Source organism: Scomber scombrus, chromosome 11, assembly GCF_963691925.1.
Source record: "Scomber scombrus chromosome 11, fScoSco1.1, whole genome shotgun sequence".
Taxonomy (NCBI): Eukaryota; Metazoa; Chordata; class Actinopteri; order Scombriformes; family Scombridae; genus Scomber; species Scomber scombrus.
The window spans coordinates 12,811,164-12,832,866 of NC_084980.1; the positions used below are offsets into that span (position 1 = coordinate 12,811,164).

A 21,703-nucleotide genomic window follows, 5' to 3' on the forward strand; every position below is an offset into this window, starting at 1 on the left:
AAGAGAGAGACAAACACAGCGAACCTGAAGAAGAACCTGAGGAGGATGAGGGGGAGGAAAGTGAGGCAGCAGCACCCAAGAAGAATAAAAAGTTGGAGGAAAAGAAGAAGAAAAAGACTCAAAAAGGATGAGTTTGTTCTTTCCTGGATCAGTTCAGTTCATTTTTTGGCAGTTTTTAATCAGTGTTTTGATAACATGATAGTCCTGAATTAAAAAGAAGTCCTTACTTCTAAGTACAACTACAAAAATAATGTAAAAAATAAAGAGTGTGTTACAGCTTTTTGTTGCTTTGCTTGACATGTGCATTTGTGCAATTGGGCTCTGAATTACCAGTTAAGTCAAATGCATTTTCATTGAATTTAAAATGCTGCTTCATTTGAAAAGTGATTCTCTTAACTGTTAAAAAGATTTAAGACATTTTAAACCATTTGATAGAGCTACAACTTTCTGATTTACACAAAACTTACTAACAAAGATCAAGATTACGTCATCTGACAGCTGCTTCAAAGAGCCCAGTTAACATGTCTTCTCCTCAATATTCATTTTGAGCCTAAATATTTCAGAAATGTCTACAATGTTGCTCGACACTTAAACAGTTTCCCCTGCTGTGACTCATTCACATTATCTTCAGTGGATACATCAATAAACCTTCATGTGTGTGATGTCTTTGTAAGAGCCCAGACTTTGAGATGCAAATGTTTTTCTCCACAGCATTTAATTACAAAAACAGAGTCTTAAAAGATGAGCTACTTTTCAAGCATAACTCTGTATTCTGAATCTTAACATTATACAAAACAGTGTGGTCATATTTATACAGTCGCAATAACAGGCTGCCCAACTCATTTTACATAAACCAAATAAAATGTGTAAAAATCTACTCAATATGGAGTTCAAACATAGATTCATGGGAGATGGACATTTTAGACAGGTAGGGCAGTGTGACTGGACACCATGAAAGAAAGCCATTATAAGGGGATCAATTGTTAGACATTGTAAGACCATCGGGAGGTGGCGGCCTCATCGGCATTGGTGGCATGGGCATCTGAGGGGGCATCTGAGGGGTACCTGGCGCACCAGGGGGAAGAGGTGGAACTGACATCCCTCCTGGTGGGGGAGGAGGCATACTCTCATTTGGTGGGCGAGGAGCACTCATGAGAGGAGGGGGGCGCTTCACACCTACGGGAGGCGCTGGCCCACTGGACTGTGGAAGAGCTTTCTCCATTTTGAAGTGGAACTGCAGGAAGAACTAGGAAGAAGAATAACATGAATGAATAACAAGAATGATGTATATCCTCTGTTCTATGTTTAAAATACTGAGGTGGACTTTGTGGTGACAAATGTTCATCAGCTAATCAGTACCTGTTTCGTTTCTCTATTCCAGTGGGTCCAGAAGCGGTTCTCTGCTTTATCAATTTCTCGACTGGGGACCTAAAAGAGCAAATGTGTTAATTTGGTGTCGGAGCAAAAGGGAAACTATGATAAAAGCACAACAGAAATGCATCTCCCACTCACCTTGAAGGCAATAGTTTCATATGGCTCAGCAGCCAGCAGCAGGTACTGCCAGCGACGATCAGGGGGCTCGATGCGCTGTTCATACGCCGACATGAAACGATGCCTGGGTCCAATACCTTCAGCAATCTCTGGGTAGTCAATCTTATGGAGGGAGAAAAGAAGAACAGGTAGTTTTAGTATAAAGCTACTTTCATTATTTTACCCAAAAAATGTTTCAAATTAACTCATTCTACATTTGGATTCCCACCAACCTGAAAAAGTAAAGACTGCTGTCCGGTCTCTGGGTCCCTTTGTTTGGTTACTATGGAGGAAAATGAAGACATAAGCCACATGTTAAAATACCATAGTCTGCCGTTTGCAGTGACATCATTATATAATGGCTGCACTGTACCTTTGTATCCTGGTCGACCAATTTTGACAAACTTCTTGACCTCAACCTTCACTTTAGCTGGAGCTGGCTGAGCAGGAGCTTCTTTTGCCTCTTTGGCTGCTCTCCGTGCTCTGAAAACAAACAACATATATATAGTTTTGAACTGTTGAACAACACACGGGAGACGGCGGGCTGTTGTTTGTCAGTAGTTTCCAAATGAATAAATATTTGACCAGTTCACAACTGGGAAATAAGCTGATGATCCGTGTAAAGCGGGTCTGTGATTTGTTGTGTTTATCCTTTGTGGGCAGGTGAGGTGAGATGAATCACCGGAACAACATAAACAAATGAAAACTGAGCATGTACTTTATAAGACAAACTCCAAAGCAGTGGACTTACAAGTTGGTTTGATGTTTCTTTCCTTGTGTGTGAGCCAAGTAGCTGCCCTATAATGCAGAGGAGATTTGAGCTTGTAAGTTTACACTTCAAACAAGTTAAATCAAAAACAAGGAAATGACACCATGCTGAGACAACACAACCTTGGTAAATCATTATGAGCATCCTCACCTCATTGTTATGAAGTGTCAGGCAAAGTTTGCACTCATATGATCCTAAATGATTCTTCATAAAGTAGGGATCTTTGTTGATGTCAATGGTCTCCAGGGCCAGCTGACGTAACCGTTCTCGTCTGTCACGGTTACTCTCGGAGGAAGACGCCACCCCACCGCTCCCCGTCTTACCTCCAGCTCGATGCTGGAAATCCATCTTTACAAGGTGATGGAGTCAGACACTCCAAAGCACGACACACCTGAGAGTCCAGTCAACGCTGGACAGTTACTCCAAATAAATCCCCTGGTTACCTGGAAAAAAAACATACTGTTGCCAGGGATGTATATAAAGAACAACATTGACCATTTTATGCATTTCTGGATTGTAGCACAAAACTCTACCATTTGTGTAATTAAATCAACACTTATTAAAAATAAAATAAATGTTAAAAGACTGACTTAGCCACTTTTTCTACATCGATCATACACTCAAATAGCATACTATGCTTTAAATGTAAGGACAGATTTGTCACAATGTGGGTTCATTTCATATGTGTTAAAAACAATGATGTTACAATGCCTTACAATGGCTCTGCCTGTCGGAGGGCAACACACTGCAAATTAGCAACAGCTAAATATTTCTAAAATCGCGTAACGTGTAATTTACCACAGTAAAGAAGTAAGTAATTATTATCACTCTACACTATAAATACATTTTACTGAATGATCTTTACAGTGTTAGCACACCGTGAATTCATTATGACAATGCTAATGCTAAGCTAATGTTGTTACTTGAGATTAATGAATGGCTTTCAATAAGTATTTATATCATCGAACTACAACTAAAACGTAGCTTGCTCCGTATTTATGATAATAAACTAGTGAGCTTTGCGAAATGACGACATCTGTACAAGGCGTGATATTATTTACAATTTTCTTTCTCCAAAAACACTCACCAACTCCACAACGTAGGGTTCACGCCGACACTGTTTGTACTGCGCATGCTTAAGTGTCTTCGCGGCTCTGGCTCGTTAGGCGCTTTACTGCCTCCTGCTGGACTGGAGGGAGGACTACTGACAAAATGAGGACTGAACAATAATTGGACTGGAGGGAGGACTACTGACAAAATGAGGACTGAACAATAATTGGACCGGAGGGAGGACTACTGACAAAATGAGGACTGAACAATAATTGGACTGGAGGGAGGACTACTGACAAAATGAGGACTGAACAATAACTGGACTGTAGGGAGGACTACTGAAAAAAGAGGACTTAACAATAATTGGACTGGAGGGAGGACTACTGACAAAATGATAAGATAAGCCACACCATGTCCCTATACTAAATGTTAAATAATTTTGCCATTAAGACAAAAAACAGCGATTCAAAATTCAAGGGATGATGATGATTAAAACAGTAATCAGGTGCCCATATGAACAATGAAAGAGGTTTTCATCGCTGTAATCATTACTCCTGTTCATACTAGCTACTAAAACCCCCAAATTGCACTTATAATATAGCCTAAGTGAATTTGAAGGTATCTTCTAATGGTCATTATGAACAGGAGGAATGATTGTGGCAAGAGAAATATGTTTCAGTGTTCATTTGGGCATCTGATTGTTGTTTTAAGAATTACTTGAAAATTATAAACCCGTCATTTAAAGCTACTGAAGTACTTTACAATTCTTCCCCTACCTCAGACAATATGACATTCAACACTTTCTTGCATTTTTCACTGTATTAATTTAAATTAATCACCATTCTCTTTTCTCTTATTTTTGGCAGATGAGAATATACAGAAAGTCATCACCTTTTATTATATATTTTTTCCACATTCCTATATTTAGATGTGATTTAGATAAGTAAGTGAAGTGTTAGTATTTTCACATATTTCTTCTACTTAACTTGGAATGTGCTACATGTAAATACTGAGACTTGTTGATACATAATCTTTAACTTACATAATAACATGTGCATTATACAGTTAGATTGTTTTTGCAGCTTCAATAACAGGACGTGTGAAAGTATTCTTCGCCTAGTCTGACCCTGCACGGCTGCCGTACGTAGTATCACAGCGAGGAGTGCCCTGCTGCCAGCTGATAGCAGCCAGTTTGATGTGTAACACGAAGGAGAAGTGCGTTTCCTGACTGCAAAAATGACCCGCAGCACTCCGTCACGTCCCGAAAACATTGGATAGCGACGCAGCGAGTCTTAACTGAGTGTCTACAACACGGTCACGGTTTATATCCACTGTTATCGTACTGCTTTTGAGGGTTTCTGGTCGGGGAAATGTAGCCATCGACTTGTCTTCAACCTGCGTGTGTTACTGCTCCACTGATCGAGATGCGTTTCAACGAGAAGGAGCTGGTGTGTCTGAGCCGCCAGCCCTCAGAGATGGCAGCTGAACTAGGGATGAGAGGACCCAAAAAAGGAGACGGTAACCCTGCTCGATACATCCTAAACCACTCACTTCCGTAAACCACTCACTTCCGTTTTATGTAATTTAATGTGTGCAGCTAATGTTAACGTCAGCAACAAATGGAGACATATTGACATAATGTCATACATCACCTTGGTAATAACACTGTAGTCCGTGTCTGTGTGTGTAATCTGATGAGTTTGCTTTCACTTCCCTTTTTTGTTATCATACAGTTGTAAAGAAGAGGCTGGTGAAACTCGTCGTGAACTTCCTCTTCTATTTCCGGACAGATGAGGAGGAGGTGACTAATATTTGAACACCTGTGTATTCTGCACTTTGTTTTCCTCATGATGATAAATTGAATAAGGGCTAGGTGATACAGACCTGGACTAAATACCCTGATATCAGTATTGCATCAATATTGTATGGTTTATTGATTAACTATCGGTGCTTACACAAAATAGTTACACAATGAGATTTTTGATAAATAATCACCACGAATGTAGATATAATTAAGAAGTGGGTAAATTCAAATAATAGAACAGCTAGACAGCCTGGTAAGTTCAGAAAATGATATCACTTTAATGTAATGAAGCATTTAAAACCAGGAAAAAACAACACCCATGATATCCAAAATCAAGTATACAATGAAACTCTGTTTGAGCAGTCCAATGCAGCATAAAAAAATGAAATAAGATATACACACATAACACTAATACACACACACGCACGAGCCAAGCCCATTTCACACATACCCAAATAATATTAATATATAGCCCAGCCCTAGACTGAACCATTTCTCTGTTAAAGAATGGGTTCACATTTTTTTAAATGTGTCTTAACACAATAGTCAGAAGCTCAAATGAACACTGAAATATTCTTTTTTTGCCATTCCTCCTGTTAATACTGGCCATTAGAAGACCCTTTCACAATGCGCTTATAATGTAAGTGATGGGGCAAAATGAACAGCCCTTCTTCTGTGTAAAATATATCTAAATGTTTATCTGAAGCTTATATGAAGCTTCAGCCATCCAAATGAGTCAAATCAAGTAGAAATCTTTCAACATTCCAGTCTTTTTAGTGCCAATGTCTCTCTTTTTGTTACTTCCACCACAGCTCAACAGGGAAACGTGTCAGTGTTCATTTAAGGCACCTGGCTGTTGTTTTAAGACAGACTTGAAAAATTGTGAACCTATCCTTTAATGACACCAAATGTTGAATCGAAATAAAGTTACTTTTTATTCAATTGACAGCCAATCGGAGCTTTGTTATTGGAGCAGTGTCGGGTGGAGAGGGAGGACAGCCAGACATTCTCTATCGGTGAGCTGCAGTGTTTACGTTACTCAGCCAACAGAATGGATAAAACTGCATTGTTAATATGTCACCAAACAACAACACTGAGATGTATCAACATTCATCACTGATGCCTTAATATTCCTGTTACTGCTTGTGTTGTTATGTATCATGTATTTCTATTTAACTGTGTGTGTCTGTTTGTAGCATTTCTGGATGAGGCAGAGAGGAAGTATCTGTTTGAGTGTGACTCTGAACAGCAGTGTGGGGAGTGGATTGACTGCATTATCAAGGCCAGGTTGGACCGCTTCTGTTTTCTTTTTTCCATCTTGTTACAACAAACACAAAGGTTTATATTTGCGATAGGACCGTACAATAACTAATCAACTGAGAGGCAATGCAGTGATTCAAAATCTGAAAATCAGTGAATTAGGCTCATCATATATCAAGTATAAATACAGGGATTAAAAGGGATGAGATGTAAACATTCATTCATATTGTTTATGGTCATTGAGTGTAAAAAAGAAAGCAAAAGTTAGTATGTGAGTGTTGCTTCACCCTAATAACACAACAGGCATGTGAATGAACTGTAGACTGAAGAACTGTTGTATTCTCTACAAGAGAGTACTGTATGCTCGTTGGTTGAGGCTCTGCCAGGTTTGGATCTGCAGCGAGATGCTATTTGAACACTACTACAACTCTCTTCAGTTTTAAACTCACATGGGTGAAACCGTCACAAATGGATGATGCTGCTGTTTCCAGAGAAACAATGTCACAAGTCAACAATGTGACTTCAGTTAAACAGTTTCAAACATATCAGTCATTACTTGACGCTGTCTGGTGTTAATGTTTACTGGGAAACCCTAACCCATAATAATCCCAATACTGGGCAGTGTCAATATGAACTTCTGTGTTTATTTTCTGCATGTGCTGAGATATACAGTGTTCAGACAGTAATAAAGCTGCAATGACTTGGTTCATAGGATGTACTGAACTGAAACAAGTCACATATTGAGACCCAACATTTAACACTAAAATGTTTACTGCAAGTCAAACATTTTTTAGCCTTCAAATGTTAAGTTATTTTGTCATTTCATCTCTTGCAGTTACGAGTTCATGAGGAAGAACCTTATATTCTACAGAACAGAAATCCACAGGCTTACTGGCAAGGTGAGAGCCTTCACAACAGCATACCAGTATATTAAATGCCTCACAGGCGCTGCTTCTGTCCAACAGTGTCATACTAGTAATGATTTCCATGTCACTCAGGATGATCTGCTAACCTCTATATGAGCAGCTTTCAGTAACAGTACGTTGATCTGAAATAGTTTTCAGTTAAACTGTTCATGGCTAAATTTGGAAAGAAATATTGCTGTTGAATTATTCAAATGTAATTTTTGGATGCTGTGAGACCCACTTTTGAAATCCAGCTTACCTTCACTGTATTAAGGTAGAGGCAGAAGTGTCCAAGGTGGAGCAAATCTCAAAAGCTCGCCAAAATGAATCCCAAACTTTCTATATGACTAGATGTTTTTGTGTTTGTCTGTTTCTTTGCGTTGATGTGTGGTGTTAGGTTTAGGTGAACTAATATTTTAATATAAAGTGTATTTCTGCTCCAATAACTTTGAAATTTGCTATGCACACCCTGAGCTTTTGTTGTCAGGCAGTCCTCAGTCCTCAGTCCTCATCTGCGTTTTCCACAGGATCCTCTGGAGCAGTATGGTATATCAGACGAAACTCGCTTCCAAGTCAGCAATGGTCTGCAGCCGAAGCAGAGAGATACCTCCTCTCTGTAGACCAGAGTCCTGCATCCAGATGTTCTTCATCTTCATTTTAGTTCATTCTGCCATTCCAACATGCACTCCACACTGGTTTGAAAACAAAGGCATTACCACCGCTAGCGTTTTAGATGATCACTGCTCTGAATGTATTTGGTGTTGCTCCGGCTTAACAGAGAGGTTCTTATGAAAATGGTGTAGCAGGGTATCTTAGGCTATGTATTATTTCTCTTATGTCATTGTCATTCAGTCCAGGTAAGATGGGGCTTCGGAATACTGTACTTGTATTTCAGGTTCATGGGATCTTTCAGACTCTGCTAGGTTAGTTGACTGCCTGTATAAAACGTCTCTTATATACTATGTTCTATAGTAGACATGCTGTATTTTTAGACAATGTGATTCTGGGAGCGTTTGTTTGGGAGATCTGGGGTTGTGTCCTGTCTAAGGATTGTTAGCACTAAAAGCAAGACTTCCTTAAACAAAAATCAATCCAGGACATATAAACATTTGGTTCAAATCAATCTGGCAGTATTTACAGTGCTAATATGAACTGCACAGGCCCTTTGATCTGCTGAGTTGAGCCACATGTTACTCAGTTTTTGCTTGTGAGAAAAAAGACTTTTAGTAATCCCAATATGTATTTAATCGTCTAGCCCATTTAGATTATTAAGCTTTTAAAAACTATACTTTTGCACAGAGTAATTTACTGGGTGTTAGGTTTTTTATTAGAATTTCAATAATGTACTTGAATCTACTGTACCTTTTTTGTGGCACTTTGAATGCAATTCCTTTAGGTAAGCTGCCGGACCATGTTGGGAAACCAGACTCTTGACGTTTTTTTGTTTTTAAAATATCACACCAACATCTTTATCAGTGTAGCTATAACAGAGTTGCAGCTTTTTGTGAGCTTAAATTTAGCTCTCAGTGACATTTCACCATAACGCATTGCTGTATCAAATTGGTAAAATATTTATTTCAGTAGTCAGGAGTCTACCCACAAAGTGATTGAATGTTAATTTGTTTTCAAACTTGTGTCCAGTCTGTTTTTACTTCATGATAGATTATATTTGTTTCACTGCCTTTTCAGTCCTATAGGTTATCTTTTTTACTAATAAAGCCATTTGAAAGATATGTGAATGCTGTGTGTTATCTGTTGACAAAGATGAAGATATTTGTTTCACAACAAAATTTGTGCCAAACTGAGCAATATGCAAATCTGCATAAAACACACGTCATGTCACATTTCACATATCATGAGTTGTAAACAGCTCCACCAAACAATTTTTTCTTTCTAAACTTCTCACATGGTTTCATTTCAATAAATGTTCAACTGATCTAATATTTCACCAGAAATCAAAGATTTCAAAGAAGAAAAAGTCCAAAAACTGAGAACAGATTTATGTATCAAAGCTTTTTTTTTCTTCTTTCCCATTAATCATCTCATGACCCCTCAGATTTATCTGGTGATCCTTTGGAGTGACCTGAACCCTAGGTTGGGAACCACTGGACTAAACTAGCTAACTGTATACAGTTCAAACTAGCTTCACCTCCAGCAGCTACAACAGTAACATGCTGCTTACACACTGATGCTTCAATATTATTAGGATATGTAGGAATTTTCAGGCAGGACTTTTACTTGTAATCAAGTATTTTTACATTCTCGTATTGCTATTTATTTTTTTTACCACTACTGTATATCTTGTTGAGTATAGATCTCTTTTTCTGTAACTGCTGATACCACATATCAGCAGTTACTGAGAAAAAATGTGTAATTAAATGAGTTATGAAAATGTTGATGATTACAAAGGGGGTTCAACTGAAGTCAGTCCTTTTAAGATTTTTTTATATTCTTTTTATATTTTGTAAATAAATTATGACATGGGCTTAAATGGTGTCACAGTACCAATTAATCCCATGCCAGACTTTTTTTCATAAAATATATTTATTTTATATATCTTTATTTTCTGAAATGTTAGGTGAACTAATGAATACATTTTCAAATGAGACATATATCTTGCTTTGTAAAAAATGATCCCCCTTATAAATCATGTAAATATGAACCTAGATTTTGGGCGGCTTAATGGGTACACTTACCCTCACAGCTGAAAACATTTGTTAGAAAATTTGAAAAGTAATCAAATGTAATAAGTTACATTACTTCGATCAAGTAATTGAAATAGTTACATTACTTATTACATTTTAAATAGGGTAACTAGTAATGTGTAACCTATTACATATCCAAAGTAACCTTCCCAGCCCAGATAGATAGATTGTGTTGATATAAATCTGTGGTATCGGTGTGAAACGCTGATGCATCTTGACGTTTCCTTGGCAACGCCAAATGTGTGATTCAAAAATAACGACGTCACATCCTTCCCGTGATGCTTAGCGAGCACAAATTGAACGCTCGGCAAAAGAAAACATTTGTATTTTTCTATACCCTGTTTTTGAGCGTAAAACTGCATAAAACAAATAACATTTCATCTGGAGTTGAAACCACTAAGAAGCAGTTATTAATCGGCGCGAAAGGGGTAGAGTTTATCGGAGCACGGTAGGTGTTAATTCAAGTAAAGATTGTGAACAAACAATGTTGCTAATGCGTTAGCCCGACAGCTATCGTATCTTTACGTTAGGGCAGCTAACGTTAGCATTAGCGGTTCTCTGTGCCGGATGATTGGATTATTTGTTTGCTTTTTTAAAATCATTTTAGTGTTACGATTACTAATCAGTAATGACTGCCACAGTGGGACTTTTATTTCATGGAAACAACAAGCAAATACGTGCTGGTAGAGAGGTTTTTACGATTGTTCTTGAAGATAACATAAGTGCTGTTGTTAGCAGTAGACTGAGCCCACCCGCAGGCGATCATATGCATTGTAACTAACGGCATTGTCTTATAACATATTTACTCATTGTTAGTTAGTAAGAAGGATTTAAATCCTGTATTTTCTGTATCGATTGTTTGTCATGTTGTAAATCGTAACGGCTTTGTTAGCAATGCAGAGGAATAACAATGTCAAACTCCTCCTATCATTAGATAGAGTATTTAGTAACCACAAAGGGGAAATTAAACTATCCTTACTAACTAAGAATGCTAGCTGAAGGTAACTCTTTGTCTGTTTATTATCATCCTGTTAAATGTGGTGAACATCAACCGAATGGCTGTTTTGTTTACCTTGTAACAAATGTGATACTTGCCTGTATCGGTGAAATGTTTCCTGATTAGTATGATACTACTTTTTTGTACCCCCAACAACGACAAGCTCTAGTTCAACATGAAAGTGCACTGTTACTGTTAAATCTAATATACATTTTTATAAATAACATATGTTAGTTTGCTCATCTTTTATTTTTATTTTTTAAGCCTGATCTGTCTAGAACAGTAGCTATTAGATAATTGCAGAAAATGTCACTTTTCCACATTATTAGTAGACAGCTGTTCTCTACTCAAACAGATAAGCAACTAGCAGATGTCAACAGCTCACCATTTAAGGCACACTAATGTCTTTTACTGACCTCTCATGTGATGTGTTGATCAGTCTCCTCGTTGTTTTCAGGCATCATGGATCAGGACTATGAGTGCAGGCTGCTCAGACAGATAAACATCCAAAATGAGAATGCCAGCCCAATAGTAAGTAAATAATACACACATTGTATTGCTTTGTCTGTTTTGTTATTTAATTGACTTATACATGAGCTGCGTTTCCTCTTGTCAATGAAACTGAACATAGATTTCCTTCATATAGCTGTGGCTTAAAGTATTAACAAGTATTACTAGTATTGTGAAGTAATTATCCTGACTCTAGCATGATAATGGCCAGTGAACAACTTGATGGATGGGCGAAACGAGTGTGTTAGTGTCCATGTGTTGGAGGAATAAACGTTTTAACATCACAGTCTCTTTCATTTGACGGTGTCACTAGTGTTGAGTGAAAACAAGACCTCACCAGCCAAATGACTGGGTTTTTGTGAAAGTAGCCTTCTGTTGTTAACACCTCAAACAAATGCGCCATCTGCCACTTAAATGTCCTCCTGTTTTATTGTTGAGTTTTCTAGTCACTGTCCAATGGCTTGTGGCTCCCAGTCAGAAATGGTTTCTCCTCTCCTCCTTTGTGCAGAAATCTTTAGGAGTGGCGCGAGCTCTGACACCCACCAGCTCCCCCCTGTCCTCCCCTAGCAAGCATGGCGATCGCTTCATTCCCTCCCGGGCCGGAGCTAACTGGAGTGTCAACTTCCACCGCATCAATGTGAGTCTCTTATGATACACCCGGAAAATAACTATCACTCCTACCAAAATGGACAGTGTTCTCAAGATCAAAGTGTGGATTTTTGGTTTATAAAGAAAAAAAACCTGTATCATAATTATAAATTATTTGTCTTGATGGTAAGTGCTACAAGATTTGGATTATAATTATGATTTATTTTATTTTCTGAAACAGGAAATTGAAAAGTCGCACAATCAAAACAGGAAAACCAAAGATGGAACAACAGACAGCAACAAAGGTAATCCACCCACCTCTTGTATCATGAGACTCAAGATTTTATATCACAATTTGATGTTTTGCTATATGTTGTGGACACACTGTGACAAATATCAAGAATTATTGTGTTGTCAAACTGAGGCCCAGGCTTCCTTTACTTCAGTTATTTGAACTGTAAATTGTTCAGCCTTTGTCAGTCGTTACATTTAAGTGATGGTACATGAATATAATGCTGTCTTTTTTAAGCAACAATGCACACAATTTGCAGGTTTCAGCTTCTCAAATGTAATGAATTAATGCTTTTTTGTCCAACCTGACAGTAAACTGAAATATTTGTGTCAGATCAAACAAGATATCTAAAGATGATACTTTTGGAACTAGAAAACTGTAACGGTCATTTTCACTGTTTTATTACATTCTGTAGACCAAACAATTAAGAAAGTTTCGACAAATTAATTGAAAATTGGAAATAGGGCATACTATAAGTAGTGGCAGCCCTACAATAATACATATAGCTTTGTGTTTCAAACACCATGCCTGAAAGCTCTTCATAATTCAGTCAATGCTTGCAGTTTATGGTTGATTCCTGTTTTAGAAAACATTTCACCATTTTAGGGGCAGTTTTTTTTCTTTTCAGTTGATAGCTACTGTGATGTATAGGAGATATTAGATATTTCGATATAAGAAGATATTGAATATTGCAGATCACCTGTTTTTAATACTGTATCATAGGAAAATTACATGATAGTAATTTATCTTGAGTTATCTTGTGATTCTCAGCCCTAAAAAGAAGCAAACATCCTTCTCTTCTGTAGCTGCACATTTGGCACATGTCTCCTTTGGCTCATTTTCACAGGTATCTCTGTCTGTCTGTTCCAGTCAAACTTGATAATTTGACCTTCTCGTGTTTACTAAGTCTGGACAGGCTCATGGAAGCTGTAGATAAGCACTAAACAAAGCTCAGTGAGAAATTCCCCCTGATCTTTAGAGATTTGAGAGAGCTAAGAAATTGCAGAGGGAGCGCAGTGTTTGAACTTAATCATTTCAGCAGCGCGGTTTGATTTCCCCTTTGTCTCTTCCTCTGCCTGCAGCGGACGGCCTGGCTTACTCGGCTCTGCTGAAGAACGAGCTGCTGGGAGCGGGCATTGAAAAAGTCCAGGACCCCCAGTCTGAAGACCGCCGCCTGCAGCCATCTACTCCAGCCAAGAGAAGCCTTTTTAGTGTAAAGAATGATAAAATAGCTGTAATGATTAATGTATGAGTTTTGTATGTTTTTTTTAGAATCTGCATCAGTAATCATCTGCTTGTGTTTTTCAGTATTCTGTAAGTGCTAAGAGGGCTCTGCCTGAAGAGGATGGAAACACCGTCTCTCCATATTCTCTATCGCCTGTCAGTAGCAACAGGTAATAAAAACTGTTATCACTCGAGTGTTGTCTTCAATTGACCTGCAGTATCATCATATTCCTCACTATATTGCGTTGTGCATTGCAGCCAGAAACTGCTACGGTCGCCAAGGAAACCGACGCGCAAAATTTCCAAAATTCCTTTCAAAGTCCTGGACGCTCCAGAGCTCCAGGACGACTTCTACCTCAACTTAGTGGACTGGTCCTCTCTGAATGTGCTCAGTGTTGGACTGGGTACCTGCGTATACCTGTGGAGTGCCTGCACCAGCCAGGTGTGTGTGTGTGTGTGTGATCTGTTGGTTGAGTGTAATGAGCCAACTGAAGAGGCCTCCAGCAGAGAGCTTCAAGAGTAAAAAAATTATCTGTCAATTATGTTTTACTGTTTTAGCATCATTAGCTCATGTCACTGAGGATTTAATTTGATGTCCTTGTTAAATCTGTTTCTTCTGTTTCCTCTCCTTTTTAGGTGACCCGTCTATGTGACCTTTCTGTAGAAGGAGATTCTGTAACATCAGTGGGCTGGTCAGAAAGGGTGGGTCATCTTTTATCATTTTTAAAACTGTTGTCAAGTTGCATTAAAATGCACCCAGATAAGGTTGAAGTAGAGCCTAGACACTTAACTCTATTCACATTTGATTGATTTAAGCAAATCAGTTTGAGCTGACAAAGATCCATCATGAAACAAGTCTGTCTCTTGATGTTCAATTGAGTTTTTGTGTGCAGTCTTTGTTTCAACCTTTTAAAACTTCTGTTCCTCTATTTTTAGACTCCACCTGAATAATCCATCCTTGCTTTTGTCACGTTGCAGCCTGTGAATGTTTGTGTTGCAGTTACAGGGTATTTATTTTTCATAAAAGCTGTTATGAGTCATTGTGATGTTTTGTATTTTTAGGGTAACCTGGTGGCGGTGGGGACTCATAAAGGATATGTACAGATTTGGGATGCAGCAGCAGGGAAGAAACTCTCCGTACTAGAAGGACATACAGCCAGAGTGGGTGAGTTGAGAGACAGTTGCAGGAGTAAAATATTCTTACGATCATTCATTTTCACACAGTTGTTTGGCACCATCTCTCTTTCATGGTCGGTGAATCATCTTCCCTTCGATCTGCTTTTCATTCTCTGCCCGTCAGGTGCGTTGGCATGGAATGCAGACCAGCTGTCGTCTGGGAGCCGTGATAGGGTGATTCTGCAGCGGGACATCAGAGCCCCACCTCTCCAGTCAGAGCGCCGACTGCAAGGACACAGACAGGAAGTGTGTGGTCTGAAGTGGAGCACAGACCACCAGTTGCTAGCGTCAGGTGGAAACGACAACAAGGTAAGCAGGAAGAGATTTTCACCTGTACTTTACAAACATACTACAATACATGACCAAAAACGTATAGACACATTCTCTTTTCTTGTCTTGTCTGTAGCTGCTTGTGTGGAACCACTCGAGTGTCCTCCCAGTGCAGCAGTACACAGAACACTTGGCCGCGGTGAAGGCCATCGCATGGTCCCCCCACCAGCACGGCCTGCTGGCCTCCGGAGGCGGCACCGCCGACCGATGTATCCGCTTTTGGAACACTCTGACCGGCCAGCCACTGCAGTGCACTGACACCGGCTCTCAGGTGTGCAACCTGGCCTGGTCCAAGCACACCAACGAACTGGTGAGTCACCTGAAGTTACTGATTTGGAGTAAGCAGCTGTGAAGAGGAATGTCTGTTAGTGTTTAGAATGCAAAGGTACAGTACAGCAATATATGAGAAACTGTACTTTGGGTCAGGTGAAAAGTTGAGTATACATTTTGTCTATGGAAGCTATAAAAACAGCATCTTAGAAGTCTTGAAGTTGATATTTACACACTGGTGTAACTCTTGGATGAATCTTTGATGTGTTGATGAAAATAGACCATGTAACAGTTTTTGAATGGTTGAAAGGCACATGATTTCACTTTTTACTAAAGATAACTTTCACCACTAGGCTTAAACACCCCTCTGTTCTTGAAGCAGAGATATATAATTGCTTATTTTATCATATTTGACAGTCAACAAGCACGTGTCCCAAATCAACCACGTTGTTCCTTATGAGGTAAATGTGTTGTTCTTTTTCTGCAGGTCAGCACACATGGTTATTCCCAGAACCAGATCCTGGTGTGGAAGTATCCCTCCCTCACTCAAGTAGCCAAACTTACAGGACATTCCTACAGAGTACTTTACCTGGTCAGTATATACTGTATGTGTCTATGTGTCTGTCTGAACAGCAGTTTCCGAAAGTTACCACAGCAAACTAAAACTGAAATACAGAAAACTACATGCTAAAAACATGAATGGAAATGTTAATAAATATAAAATCTTGATATAATTAAAAATAATAGAAAAAAATATTTTAAATATTTTACTACGTTGCTGTCGAGTAAATGAATCATCCACAAGCTCCTCCTGCTCTCTACATAGTCTCCCACACTGAAAAGGAGCTAACATGAATCTTAAATTGGCAACAGCAAAAGTGGGGCAAAGTGGAAGCTATGCTGTTTACCTGGTTTCGGTGTATAATGATGAGTTCTGTGCAGGCCATGTCCCCTGATGGAGAGGCCATTGTAACGGGAGCAGGAGATGAAACACTTCGCTTCTGGAACGTCTTTAGCAAGATGAGATCAACTAAGGTATTTATTCTCTTCATTTTCTTCCTACTGTGTATCTTTATTATACTATTTATGATATTATTATGTATTTATCTGTCCATTATTTTCACTATTAATTGCTTCAAATATATAAAATACCAGAGAAGAGTGAAAATGCACATCACAGTTTTGTACAATTAAATGTCTTTATTTAGACCAATAGTCCAAAACGCAAAAGTGATTCAATTTGCTACAATGTTAGAAATGTAAATGGAGCAGATGTACACATTTTTGCTTTTAAAGTGACTCAAATCAATTGAACAAATCAAAATGGTTAATATTCAACTTGCGGCTCTAATTGAATCTGTTCCGTCCATAACATTGACTAACAGCATCTTACCCTACTGTCATCCCTCTTTCAGGAGTCGGTGTCGGTGTTAAACCTCTTCACCAGAATCCGGTAGTCAGCGCACCTCTGCACTACGAGGGAATAAAGACTGGAAGGGGAATTTATCTTTGCATGTGTCAAGTCTGCGCTGTAAACGGGCCCCTTCTTTTGAGTGTTCGCCTCAGTAGTTGACAAGAGGGCCAGCTCGATTGGCCTTAGTTAATTAGCAAAGTTGTAGCCGAAGGTGGGAGGAGCTGGGGACATGTGCAGCCTGAGTGTCGAGAGCGGAGGTGATACATAGAGAAAGTATTCTACTAACTCCTGAATGACGGAGCCGCTGCCTCCTCCGACAGACCAGTGATCTCTGATGACGAGGAGAACTTTGGGGAGTTTCTCTCCCTGCGTGATTATGTTTTGTTTACAGACTGTGTGCATACCTGCCAAATATTGAGTTTGTCATTTTTGATTGTCTATTTATTTTTCTTTCTTTATTTTTCTTCCTCTCTTTTTCTTTTTCTCTCTCTCTCTCTCTTTTTTTTTTTTTTTTTTTTTTTTTTTTAAACATATTTTTAACATATTATTACTAGTGTGTTTGTTTCGAAGGCTGGTAGGTTTTCTTTTATGTGTGTAATTGCAGTTTTTGGTCTGATCTGTGGAATACGTCTGGCTATTTCCCTTTTAAGGGTTAAGGTTTCAGAAAACTTAAAAAGTAAAATTTTATTGAGCGGCAATAATGTCACAAGTTTATGCTGTACATACTGTAATCCTATGCCGATGTGAGAATTGTTAATGGTTAAAAAGAACTGGACAAACAGGCCGGCTCTCTTTTTGTTGTTTTAAAGTTGAGCTTAAGTTCATTTTAGTGTAAAGATATAAAGCATTATTGGTAAACATTGTTTCATAATCTCTCAAAAAAAAAAATACAACCAACAGCATATGGCACATCTTAGAAAATAACATTTTAATATTAAAATATCAATAATTCTAAATGTAATTAACATTTTCTTTTTGTGTGAATTTGTGCAGAAGCGTTTCACTCATCTTGTTTACCCAAATTCTTAATAGGAAAATCAGGCGAAGGGAGAATTTAAACAAAAATACAATGGCTTATCAGTGCAGTCTGTAACAGCAACTGAAGCACACAGTTAAAAACATTTGGGATTCAGTCAGACAGTGAAATGCTGCTCTGTGCTGCGTCTGCTAAGATATTCAAGCCGAGGGCACTTGTCTTTTGCTACTTCAGATCATTTCGCTCTTTCAGTTCTTTGTAAGAAACTTTCATATCATCTGCAACCTTCTCCCCCCCCCCAATTTTTCCCAGTTTGAATGTTGAGCCAATTAGTGTGCCACATTTAAATGAACACTATTTATTTGTGTTGTGTAAAAAGGTTGTTGTACAGCGACGGCATGTTTGTTCACTAATGTTGTCTGAGGGACGCTGAGTAGCAGTTTAATGCCACTTGAAAATCAAGACGATGCTGCCAACTTGAATTACAGACAGAATGTTTAAAAAACCTTATTATTTCTGTACTGAGAGATAATCAACAATTAAATGATCATATCTTGTACATTATGTCTCAGGTGTTTTAATTTTTCTGTAAGTAGACAAAATGTATTGTTAAGTGAAAGAGGCTGAATCTGCGGTACACTTCTTTCTCGCCCAAACCATTGATGTGTAAGTGTAGGTCACATTATTGGTTAGAATTTCAAGAAATGCTCAGTAACTTCTTAAAACAGCTGGGCTAGTTAAAAAAAAAAATGTTCCAGCAGGAGGACTATTTTCTTCCGTGAATTAATACACATGCTGCTCTAGTGAATATTTACAGTAGCAGGATGGAAGTAAACTCCAGTGCACATGTATATCCAAAGTGAAGGCTTTGTAGCTTATTTATGTATTTTTAATAGTTTTTGGAAACAATGGAGCTCCAGAATAAGTTAAGACACAATGTTTTAGTTGGTTTGGCTCTTTTAGTAGAATTTGTTGACAATGAGAAAAATATGAAATAATGCAGACTTACCGTTAAACTCCTTTTCTTGACTCCATTTTAGATCTTAACAAATGTCAAGTGTCATTTATTATTTTAAATGTGTTATTTAAGAAAAACTTTGTTTTCATATTACATTTATTTATTAGCTCTTTTTAGAACTCCCCTGTGATACATCTTGAGTGCTGCGGCAGCTAACGATTATTTTTCATTATAGATTAATCTGTCGATTACCGAAATAAGAGACCACACATCACCTCTGTACTGGCCTCCCTCCACTGGTTACCAGTGAAATACAGCATTGATTTTAAGATTATTGTATTTGTTTTTAAAGCTCTGAATGGTTTTGGACCAGCCTCCATCTCTGATGTCCTCAGCCTATGTTCTACATCCAGACCCCGCAGATCCTCTGATCAGGTACTTCTCTCTGTTCCACGTTCACGGTCCAAATCAAATGGTGACTGAGCTTTTTCCATCGCTGCTTACAGACTGGAACAGTTTGCCCCTCACCGTCAGATCTCCACTGTCACCACTTTTAAATCCCAGCTCAAGACCCACTTCATAGAATCACTTTTGAGTCCCCCTTTATCACAGTTAACTTTTCTAGTTATTTTGCTTTAATTATACAGTTGTGCTTTACATTTTTCTGTAAAACACTTCGGTCAACTCTCTTAAATGTGCTCTATAAATATAAGTCTATAAAATTTACTCTATTACGATCCCCCAAAGCCCAAGCTGATAATACCTAATGTCTCCCATGGTAATCTTTGAGCAATATAAATTCAAATGGGTTATTTTAATCTATTGATTGTTCGGCCACCATGAGCCACCAGAACAGTTTCCGTGTTCACGGGCATAAAAGTGTGTGGATTGCTTCTGGAGTGACTTACACCAATATTATAAAAGATATTCCTTCATTTGGTGTTTTGACGATGATATCGGAAACTGCTGTCTCACATATAAGTCATACATCTTCCACATACAGTACAATATGTGCTATGGTGTTGAGATGTGGAGGCTGAAGGCCACAGCATAAGATACAGACCAATAAGTGATGTGACTCCTCATGTTCTTTATGGAAGTACACGTTATGTTTCTCCAGTCATTGATTCAGGTTTTTCTTTAACTTGTCCCGTCTGAACATCTTCCAGCAGACGATTCCCTGTGAAGTCAACACCACAATCGATCTGTGTGGTTGTTGTCTAATGAACAGCTTCAAATTCAGTGATTCACTGCTGCTACCAGACACCCAACCTTAACCAGGTTACCTTAAAGGTGAGAGTCCGGTTAAAAGTTCACAAGAAAATATCCTGTCAGTAATGTTGACTATCCTTATCTCAGGCTATGAGGAAGGTTAAACATCCCAACAGAGAACAACCCTCAGTTACATTTGTAACAGAACAAGAGATTTTAACGGCTACAAAACATCTCGAGGCTTCATCTTATTCCCAGGAAGTTTGCAGATTTTCATCGAATTACCAGTCCATCCCACACAAGCATAGTTTTGACCTAGAGCATGAAAAATAATGAATGTTCGCCGCCTCCTAAAGCGCCTACACCTCTGCTTGTGCCCGGTGGCCTATCCAAACTCACAGTTACACATTTAAACAGCAAATGGATTTTATCAGTGTAAACAACAGCTGAAGGGTATAAAAACATGAAGGTAAAAGGGGATCTTGAATGATGGGTTTTTGCTACGATTTACAGATATAAAATCAGAAAATGGCAAATAATGAATATCACCCTTTATTAAGCTATTGGAATCAGACTATTTATTAGATGGACTTTAGATAGGAAAGACAAAATAATGAAAAGTACCACTACTAATTTAGTGGCTTGTAACGACCTCAGACAGGAAGGAGGACTCAAACGCTTAACTCGAAGGGAATTTATTAAACAAAAAACGCTCTCAAGGAGGATGATAAACGGGAACCAAAAACGCTCACTTGGAGGACAGAATGAAACAAGGCTTCTCGGGCTGCATGACGCTGACAAGACAAAACGAACTGACACAAGACAAGGGAGACAAGGACTATTTGAACATGAGGTAAGGGGACACAGGTGGAACCAATCAGGGGCGGGGTTGACAATCACAGCGGAGGGAAGGCACACAAAGGGAGGAAGTCAGGATCTGAAACAAGAGGGAAAAGGTGAGTACAAAATAGAACAGGAAGTGCATGACAGGACGGGACATGGGTGACTTGACTAAATTAAAACATAAAGGACCAACACATGACACAAGACAAGACATTAACAAATTTGACGAGACATAACATGGCTTCAAAAGTTGAAGGTCTTTTTGGTTGAAACATTTGTTTCTCTGTTTTGAAGATCATGGTACTATAGTCCTGCATGACCCAGCCCCTATCAACAGCAGAGAGCTCGAGCCTTTTCTCTCCTTCAGACTTCATTATAATGTCATCTTAATAACATACGTGGTTTAATATATTAATCAGATAAATCATTTGAATGGAAGACATTCAAAGCAGTCTTCCCAGCTCATCTCTGGCTCTCGGTGGGCAGATGTTAACATTAAGCCCTGAAAGCAGAGGGAGAAAAGAGTAGGATCACTAACCTGCATAATCCTACCTCCTGATGTTTCTATCAAGAGGCCCAGAGTGCAATGTTCATTATACAACTAAAGCCTCACTACACAGCGAACAGGATCTTCCCCCAGGATTCCTCCCTAAGCCCAACTCTCAAGTCGCATTGATGACAGGCCCACACAGATATCAAAGGAACAAGGCTTTTGTGATAACTAATGGCTGCAGCCACCCTGGCTTCTTTTAGGTCATTCTGTCAGAGGGAGCAGAGCACAGAGAGGGTCACTCGTACACCTTATTTACAAAGACACACACTCGTCACCCATCAAAGCAGCGACTTGCATTCATAAAGTGGGGGATGGGTATGGGTGTTTTCTCCACAGC

At 38.8% G+C, this 21,703-nt stretch overlaps 3 protein-coding genes across 4 annotated transcripts; 2 read left to right on the forward strand and 1 right to left on the reverse strand.

Moving 5' to 3' along the window:
* Positions 1–293: 293 nt before the first annotated feature.
* sf3a2 (splicing factor 3a, subunit 2) lies at positions 294–2,742 on the reverse strand. Its single transcript, XM_062429040.1, has 7 exons — positions 2,450–2,742; positions 2,282–2,328; positions 1,904–2,013; positions 1,764–1,813; positions 1,513–1,653; positions 1,360–1,428; positions 294–1,246 (listed from the first exon to the last, which is right to left on the reverse strand). Exons 1-7 carry the CDS (start codon positions 2,645–2,647, stop codon positions 977–979), a joined length of 885 nt encoding a protein of 294 aa, XP_062285024.1. The 5' UTR covers positions 2,648–2,742; the 3' UTR covers positions 294–976.
* A 1,775-nt stretch (positions 2,743–4,517) lies between these two features.
* Positions 4,518–9,051, forward strand: plekhj1 (pleckstrin homology domain containing, family J member 1). Of its 2 annotated transcripts, XM_062428881.1 has the most exons (6): positions 4,518–4,867; positions 5,083–5,150; positions 6,103–6,169; positions 6,350–6,440; positions 7,249–7,312; positions 7,846–8,081. In XM_062428881.1, the coding sequence occupies exons 1-6, from the start codon at positions 4,774–4,776 to the stop codon at positions 7,936–7,938; spliced, it is 477 nt and encodes a 158-aa protein (XP_062284865.1). In that variant the 5' UTR covers positions 4,518–4,773; the 3' UTR covers positions 7,939–8,081. The 2 variants fall into 2 exon arrangements, with proteins under 2 accessions (XP_062284865.1, XP_062284864.1); XM_062428880.1 differs by lacking the exon at positions 7,249–7,312 and having other exon boundaries at positions 7,846–9,051.
* Positions 9,052–10,327: 1,276 nt separating this feature from the next.
* Positions 10,328–17,889, forward strand: LOC133990342 (fizzy-related protein homolog). Its single transcript, XM_062428624.1, has 14 exons — positions 10,328–10,471; positions 11,478–11,551; positions 12,039–12,167; positions 12,360–12,423; positions 13,493–13,623; positions 13,719–13,804; positions 13,893–14,076; positions 14,271–14,336; positions 14,697–14,799; positions 14,935–15,119; positions 15,217–15,450; positions 15,898–16,002; positions 16,353–16,445; positions 16,826–17,889. Exons 2-14 carry the CDS (start codon positions 11,483–11,485, stop codon positions 16,865–16,867), a joined length of 1,491 nt encoding a protein of 496 aa, XP_062284608.1. The 5' UTR covers positions 10,328–10,471; positions 11,478–11,482; the 3' UTR covers positions 16,868–17,889.
* The last annotated feature ends 3,814 nt before the right edge of the window (positions 17,890–21,703 follow it).

Excerpts from the sequence above, each read along its gene's own strand:
- plekhj1 (XM_062428880.1), top strand. The coding sequence starts at position 4,774 with ATGCGTTTCAACGAGAAGGAGCTGGTGTGTCTGAGCCGCCAGCCCTCA. Across the intron at positions 5,151-6,102 it reads TCCGGACAGATGAGGAGGAG|CCAATCGGAGCTTTGTTATT; the intron begins GTGACTAATATT and ends TTCAATTGACAG. Across the intron at positions 6,170-6,349 it reads CAGCCAGACATTCTCTATCG|CATTTCTGGATGAGGCAGAG; the intron begins GTGAGCTGCAGT and ends GTCTGTTTGTAG.
- LOC133990342 (XM_062428624.1), top strand. The coding sequence starts at position 11,483 with ATGGATCAGGACTATGAGTGCAGGCTGCTCAGACAGATAAACATCCAA. Across the intron at positions 14,337-14,696 it reads CAGTGGGCTGGTCAGAAAGG|GGTAACCTGGTGGCGGTGGG; the intron begins GTGGGTCATCTT and ends TTGTATTTTTAG. Across the intron at positions 15,451-15,897 it reads CCAAGCACACCAACGAACTG|GTCAGCACACATGGTTATTC; the intron begins GTGAGTCACCTG and ends CTTTTTCTGCAG.
- sf3a2 (XM_062429040.1), bottom strand. The coding sequence starts at position 2,647 with ATGGATTTCCAGCATCGAGCTGGAGGTAAGACGGGGAGCGGTGGGGTG. Across the intron at positions 2,329-2,449 it reads TGACACTTCATAACAATGAG|GGCAGCTACTTGGCTCACAC; the intron begins GTGAGGATGCTC and ends TCTGCATTATAG. Across the intron at positions 2,014-2,281 it reads AAGAAACATCAAACCAACTT|AGCACGGAGAGCAGCCAAAG; the intron begins GTAAGTCCACTG and ends GTTTGTTTTCAG.